The sequence below is a fragment of the Equus przewalskii genome, chromosome 13, assembly GCF_037783145.1.
Source record: "Equus przewalskii isolate Varuska chromosome 13, EquPr2, whole genome shotgun sequence".
NCBI lineage: Eukaryota > Metazoa > Chordata > Mammalia > Perissodactyla > Equidae > Equus > Equus przewalskii.
Window position 1 is genome coordinate 49,995,645 of NC_091843.1, and position 8,030 is coordinate 50,003,674.

At 43.3% G+C, this 8,030-nt stretch overlaps 1 protein-coding gene across 18 annotated transcripts in view; it reads right to left on the reverse strand.

Annotated features, from left to right (window-relative positions):
- The window catches only part of SNX24 (sorting nexin 24), a 141,699-nt gene extending 140,045 nt beyond the window's left edge, over nucleotides 1-1,654 (reverse strand). For 11 of the 18 annotated variants that reach the window (XR_011525169.1, XM_070569429.1, XM_070569428.1 and 8 more), the window contains exon 1: nucleotides 1,494-1,615. Coding sequence is in view for 3 of the 18 variants with exons in the window: in XM_070569424.1 (XP_070425525.1) it covers nucleotides 1,494-1,553 (60 nt within the window). In the remaining 15 variants the exon portion in view is untranslated. Of the gene's footprint in view, nucleotides 1-692; nucleotides 748-1,493 lie in introns of all 18 variants that reach the window. The other 7 variants (XR_011525171.1, XR_011525170.1, XM_070569439.1 and 4 more) reach the window with 4 other exon arrangements.
- Nucleotides 1,655-8,030: the final 6,376 nt, after the last annotated feature.

Sequence of the window (8,030 nt, forward strand, 5' to 3'; positions counted from 1 at the left end):
CTTAATTTTGATTTATTTAAAAGTACTTATTTTGGAAGGTGATAAACTTTTAGCATGGACTACTCAATCACTTTCCTCTTTTCTCTAAAGACTCAGTCCCCTAACAAACAGCCTTTTTCTCTTCAGATCCTGAAAGAAGGCCCCAAAGATGATGGTAGGCCCTCCGTGACTGCTGATGCTGACGGGAGAGGTGAGATATTGGAAGATCAAAAGACAACCAAGGCATCAGGCCTAAGGAAAAAGCCTTGAACAGGTGCAAATTTAACATTTTTCTTTTAAAGAAAATACAGCATATTTAACCAAATGGTAATTCATTGGAAAGGATTATTTATATAAATAATGGCCACTATACTGAGCTCAGCTCCCCCCTCAGCTGCAGCTTCGGAGGGGAAGGCACTTTGAGTACATGTTTTGGGACACTTGGACCCAGCAGTCTACTGAATTCTAAAAACCCACATACAATCTGGATTTTCTTTTTTCAATCACTACTCTTAATTCTAAAAATTCCTTTGAGAGGGTGATTTAATCCTCCCTGTGAAAACACACGGTTCCAGAAAGGCTGACACCAAAACCAAATAATATTTAGCGGAGGTGAGAGAGGTTAAAGCAGCTGGTGTTTAGCAAGTGAGTGAGGTAGAAGCGAATAAAATAATCCTTTCTTTCTGCCCTCTGCGACCTTCTCCGAAGCCTACCTGTAAATTCTTCTGAGGTCTACCCAGCCTCAGATCTTTCTTCCTCTAGGAACGACTGTCAAGATAAAGATGCCTAAATTCACTAGGAAATCAACGACACACAGTTTACTTACCAATCTTACTACCCCAAGGTCCCAGGCCCTGGTCTCTGCCCTCCCCGCCCACTCCTCCACTCTTGAGAGCAGAGGCTCTGTTCCTCACTTCTCAGTGATCCCAGTCCCAAGTATGGGACAGGTGTTCAGTGAGTACCTGATTTTGCCGTTTCATGACACTGCAGAACTAGCAAAAAACTTTGCAAACCATCTAAAAGCAATACGTGTATTCACTCTGGCTAATAAACAGCTACGAATGAGGATTTTTAAGAATCAGCATATTTTTCATCTGAATGAACTTGGAACCCAACATCAACCCGCCGGGAAGCCACTTGTGTCTGGGCAAAGGGGGCAGCTGTGCCAGAAACGAACGCAGCCCATCCCGGGCTCCAGAGGGCGGGCGGCGGGGAGAATGGCGAGCGCCGCGTCGGAGGACTCGACTCCAGGCGCTCCAGCCCGAGCCCCGGGGCGCGGCTGGGAGGGGAAAGGGACCGAACCCGGAGACCCCGGGCGCCCGCAGCCGCCGCGCCAGGGCGGGGGCGCCCGTTTCCTTGACAACCGCGCGGGGCGCAGCCCTTCCTCTGGGCTGGAGGAGGGGAGCGGAGCGAGGGGACCCCCTGCGCAGGGGCGGCGGCGGCCCGGGGCACCTCCTGCTCAGCCGCCGCGGGCCCGGTTCCCGGGTTCCTGTCCGGCCGCGGCCCGCGCCTACCGTGTATCCCCGCTCCAGGTCACTCTCCTCGTAGCGAAAAGACGGGATGTAGACCTCCATGGCTGCGCCGGCCGGCCGGCGGAGGACGGGCGGGGGGCGGGCTCACGGCCGCGGCCGCCGCCCCGCCCCCGGCCCGGCCGCCCCGCCCCCGGCCCTGCGCCTGTCCGACCCGGAGGCTGCGCGGCCCGGGCCCAGGTCGGCTGCTGGCCCCGCCGCCCACGGCGCTCTGGGAGGCCCCGGGGCGGGAGCTGGGGCCGGGAGCCGAGGGCGCGGGGCTCTGGGCGCCGGGATTCCGAGCCTGCAGGGCTGCGGGGATCGCTGGGCCCAGAGGAGGCGAGGCCTGGAAACCTGTGAGTCTGCAGAAAAGGGGTGTGCGCGCCCCCGCTCCGGGCGCCGCGGCCGGGGCCGCACCCGGGCGCACCCTGCCCTTCGGGCTCGGCGGTCGCTAGGTAGCAATTTACAGGACACCACCTTTAGCAGATTGCAGGACCACCAGGAATAGAAAAGCATGGAGCTTCTGGATTGTGTTTTGGTTGGCTGAATTTTCGTTCTGACTCTCGGCTGGCATTAACAGCAGCGAACCCTCCAACTTTTACCAAGATTTTTCTGTTTGCCTTCCATTCCAGGGTGGGCGTCTGGTTCTGAGTTAGCCGTCGAACCTTGGAATGGTATCGTACAGAGCCCGAAAGTCGGCCGGTCACCGAGACAAACGCTCCAGCTTCTTGCTCCACTTCTAAAATGCTGCGTCTAAATAACTGTATAGGGCGTTTTAACTATAAAAGAAAATAGAAGACGCAACAAAAAGACATGACCAAGGTGAGGACTGGAATCTGGCCCTCGGGCCGGGAGCTCATAACCTGAAAGTACCTAAAAGATGAAGTGTTCCAGGTGACGAAACTTGATTATCGGATTCCCTTTGTAAACTCCGAGTTTATTCCTTAGGTTAGAGCACAGAGCAGAATGGAGACTTGGAGGTGACTTGTGGGTCACTGAGAAGTGACCTCAGCTAGAGAGCTTCCTGGACTGCAGGCAAACACCTGTGCCTTGAGGCCAGGGGGCATTTCAGAGGGGCCAATTCTAAAGTTTATAATGAGACCCTGAGTCATGGAAAAGAGGAAAAATCAGCCCCTTTGTTTTAAGGGCCCTGCAAAGCCTTCTATATTAACCTCATCTGAAGACCCACCCTGCTCACCCACTCGCAACTTCGCGATGTGCCTGCCTCTCAGAATTCCATGCCTCAGCATAAGCTGTGCCCTTTGACCAGACTGCTCTTCCTCTTTTCTTCCAGCGGCCAGCTCCTGATGTACCCAACAGCTCTATGAACTCCATGCTGTCTTGAGTTGAGAGCCCAGCTTGCTGGTTCCCTTAAGCCTCTGGTGACTATCACACTGTATTGTGTCATTTATTTCTCTGCCTCACCCACTAGGTATTAGGGCAAGTACCTATTTTTAAAAAATGTTTATCCCCTACTTGGCATAATGCCTGGCACATTCTTCTTGAAAGCTTTATGTAAGCATTTAAATACTCAGCTTTACAAAACCAGTGGAATGCAGCAGGTACTATGCCAGATGCTGTTACATGCATTACATACCATGTCTCATTTAAGCTTCATAACAACCCATGAAGAAGTGTTACGGGCAATAGGACTTTCAAGGCCTAGAAAGCAGTGTTTCCAGTTTTCATTTTTAAAATAGTAATGGCTACTGATGGTAGAAGACCCCCAAAACAATTTCAAGATTTGTTGAAACAGATTATTAAAGTCTCAGTGGGTGATGTAACCCAGGATTATATAATCATAAAATCTTTGAGCTACATATTGCTGATCAAGCTTTTAGTATGCTTTCTGTACTGACCTTCCACAACAGCCTGCTAGTAGTCTGCCATATCTTTGGCCTGGCTCACCTGTTTACCTGTTGGACTTAAGAGGCAGAAATGTGTGGGTCCATGAAGATGTGACAGACGGTTCAAAAGAAACCTATTTGCTGTTTTCTAATAGCTGTGTATAACTTAATTTTGCCCTGCTGATAATATATACAAGCTCTCAATATGTGGGTGTGTTCTTGAGGGTCTATCAGCTCAGCCATAAATGGTATTACTATAATTTCAATTATAAATTATAAATTCACAGATGGCCTGATTGAGGCTCACAGAGGATAAATAACTATGAAATTACTTGCTAATAATTAGAAGAGCTAAATTTCTAACCAAGTTCTGTGAGTAACTAGCAAAGAGGGGAGAAAGAATAGCAGTAAAGTGAGAGAAGGTGGCAAATACAGTATCCTGTTGTTCCTACATATCTTTTAGTCTGACTCTACAGTCTGTGACAGGCCAGCGACATATATTCTCAGAACACTAATAAAAATACATAGCAGATACATATATAACAGGTAGTATCTGTTAATAAAAGCAGAAAACTTACGTAAGCAAAATAATAAAATTCTGTTGGAATCCAGGTATAAATTCTTAGGCCCAAAATACCGCATTTACCTGGTATTAGGTAAAAATATATTTCAGCAAATTTAATGATAAACTGCTTTAAATACCAATTGGTATTAGAAGTTTTGACCAAAATCTATCTAGAATGTATTACACAGTCAACATTGAATTATAAGACTAATACATCATGACCAAATAAGATTTCTCTCAGGAACGTAAAGATGGTTAAACGTTAAGAAATCTGTTGCTGTATTTCTCAACACTGTCAGATTAGAAAAGAAGAAAAATGAGTATTTCAATAGATCCTGAAAAAACATTAATAAATCAGTACATCACTTCTTAATAATTCTTAACATAATAGAAATAGCAAAAAGAATTTTTTTAATTTGATAAAGGTTAACTACCATAACTCCACAGCAAATGTCCTATTCAACATCAGATGAGGAAGTATCATAATAGTATCAATAACTTTATCACAACTATTGTTTGACACTTTGCTGGAGGCCCTAGTCAATGCAATAAGAGAAGTAAAAGAAATAAGAGGGACAGATGTTGGATAGGAAAATAGAAAACTAGGATTATTTATAGATGAAATGAGCTACATAGAACAGAATCAACTGAAAAATTATTAGAACTAATAAAAGAGTTTCATAAGGTGCCAAATATTAAATCAATATATACAAATCAATAGATTTCATATACAATAGCTTTCTTATACACAACATTAAGCAACTAGAAAATAACATACGGGGGCCAGCCCTGTGGCTGAGTGGTTAAGTTCACACGTTCTGTTTCAGCAGCCCAGAGTTTGCCATTTTGGATTCTGAGCGCAGACCTATGCACCACTCCTCAGGCCATGCTATGGCGGCATCCCACATAGACCATCTAGGATGACCTACAACCAGGATATACAACTATGTAGTGGGGCTTTGGGGAGAAGAAAAGAAAAAGAGGAAGATTGGCAACAGATGTTAGCTCAGGGCCAATCTTCCTCACCAAAAAGCATTTAAAAAAGGAGAAAATAACATATGGAAAACCAAAATATTTCATTAATAATGGCATTAAGAACTTATAATTCGAAGGATAAACTTAATTAATGTGCAAGACATATGAAGAAAACAAAAAACTTTATTAAACAACATGAAAGAAGATCCAAAATAGGTATATCATGTTCCTGGATGAGAAAAATCAATATTTTAAAGATAGAAGTTTTCACCAAAACAATGTATAAAGTTAATACAATCAAAGCCCCAAACAAGCTAAGAAAAGTGACAAGCTGGTTCTAAAATTCACTTGAAAAATGAATAGCCAGGGCAAGTTTGAACAAGAAGAAAAATGAATGAGAGGATATGTTAATCTATAGGACATCAAAACATACTATAAAGCCATAATAATTAAACCAGTATGATCCTGGAACAGAATTAGACAAATGATCAAGGGAATCAAATAGCACAGAAATAGATCCCTGAATATATGGAGACATAGTATGAAACGACAATCGTATTTCAAACCCGTAGGGGTAAAAAAGTAAGCTATTAAATAAATGGTGTTGAAATAGCTTTAATAAATGTTTAAATAGCAAAGTTTTAATGAAAGTTAAAAAGTTTAAATGGTATAATAAATAGCTAATGGATAACTGGCTCTCAGTTTGGGAGAAAAGTAAAATAGATTTAAAATGAATTCCATATGTAGTAAAAAGCTCTATGAAGAAACAATGCTGTAAAACCTTAAGGTAGACAAAGTCTTATTACAATATACAGCATGTCAAAGACATTAAGGGAAAGATATTTTAGACTAGTAAAGGATTTAAAATTATTGCAAACCAAAAATGATAAAGTTTAAAAAACATTCAATAAACTGAGAAAAATATGTGCAACATGTATAACAAAGGATTAGTGTATATTTTATACTTAAAGAATAACTACGTAATTTTTTTTAAAGATTTTATTTTTTTTTCCTTTTTCTCCCCAAAGCCCCCTAGTACATAGTTGTATATTCTTCTAGTTGTGGCATGTGGGAATCTGCCTCAGCGTGATTTCATGAGCAGCGCCATGTCCGCGCCCAGGATTTGAACCGACGAAACACTGGGCCGCCTGCAGTGGAGTGTGCGAACTTAACCACTCGGCCATGGGGCCAGTCCCCACATAATTTTTTTAATGGAACAATGGGAAATGGACACAGTATAAAACAGGCAATTCCCAGAAAAATGGAAATGGACCAAAACAAAAATGTGAATTATCTATTACCACGTAACAAATTACCCCAAAATGTAGCTACTTAAAGCAATCAATACTTGTTATCTCCCACAGTCTGTGTGGGTTAGGAATGTGGAGCAGCTGAGGTTGCAGTCAAGATGTCGGCCAAGGCTACAGTCATCTGAAGACCCTACTGGGCTTCAGAATCCACTCAAGGGTGGTTCACTCACGTGCCTGGGAAGTTAATGTTGATTGTTGGCAGAGGACCTCAGTGCCTGGCCACTTGGACCTCTCCATACGGCTGCTTGAATGTCCTGAAGACATCGAGGCTGGTTTCCCCCAAAGCAAGAAGTCACGAAGAGCTCAGGACAGAGGCCACCATGAGTTTTTATCACCTACCATCAGAAGTCATACTCCATCATTTCTTCAGCATCCTGCCCATCACACAGGTTAGCCTTTTTCAGTGTGGGAGGGGACTACACAAAGGCTTAAGTCTCAGGAGGCAAGAATTAATTGGGGCCATCGTGGAGGCTAGCTACCACATAATCGTGAGCCGAGATGCTCACATCCAGTGGTAATCAAGGAAATGCAAATTAAAATAATGAAGCATCATTTTTCAACTTTTAGAGTGGCAAAAATGTCAAAGATTATTCCTATGTTGGCATGATGTGGGGAACTGAGTACTGTTGGTAAGACAGTAAACTGGGTCAGCCTTTTTGAATGACAAATTGATAGTAGCTATTACAGTTTTAAAGGCACACATTCAGTCCAGAAATTTCACTTTTGGAAGTATTTTCATATGTGGAGGGCAGGAAAGGTATGTGCAAGAATACTGCATTGTTTCTGAAGGCAAACATTTGGAAGCAAATTCTACCATATTATAGATAAAAAAATATTGGTGTTTCTACACTATGAATACTATGTTGCAGTTAAAAAAACTGATGTAGAGATTTCTAATAAGATAGCAAATTGAACATACATAGCTAATTTCATTCTTTTTTCCAGCCCCAATAAAACTGCAACAAGGAATTCTTTTCTTTAAAAAAAAACAAAAAGCCCATAAACTGGCCCCGTGGCCAAGTGGTTAAGTTCGTGTGCTCCACTTTGGCAGCCTGGGTTTCGCCGGTTTGGATCCTGGGCACGGACATGGCACCGCTCGTCAGGCCATGTTGAGGTGGTGTCTCACATGCCACCTCAACATGAAAGTTGACCCACAACTAAAATATACAACGATGTGCTGGGGGGATTTGGGGAGAAAAGGCAGAAAGAAAAAAAACAATTGGCAACAGTCGTTAGCTCAGGTGCCAATCTTCAAAAAGAAAAAAAAAGCTTAAAAAACCTCATAAAGATAGGAAAAGCAGGAGAAGAGAGAACAGTGACAAGATTTTTGTAAGCTAGAAAGCAGATGGATGAGAAGCAATTCTATTTTAGCAAACAAGAAAAAGCCAAATTTATGTCAGCAGTGGGAAAGTTGAAAATCAACCTGATTTACACAGCACAATACCCAAAAGGCTCACACACAGGGAACAGCAGGGACCTCTAGAATGGGAGGTAGTGGGCTAAAATAAGGAAGATTGATTGAAAGCTGAGAATCAGAAAGATCCCTTAATCCTCTCCTCCACCTCTGCACAATTGTGGAGGTTATTTCCTCAAGAGAGGGTAAAAGAGAGAGTCTTTGCACTGGAAGGTGACTGGCTCAGCTGAGGGCATGGAAACTTTTATGAAACAATAGTTAGGGTCTGGGGGTAAGTGACTAAATACATATTGAATGATGAATCCTGAAATCTTATCGAGGCTGGCCCCTACACCTTACCTTCTAGGCAGGAAACTGGAAATTCTCTGGAAAATCTGACCACCCCAAGAGGAAAAATCTAGAGACACCAATATTGGAAATTCCCTACAAACA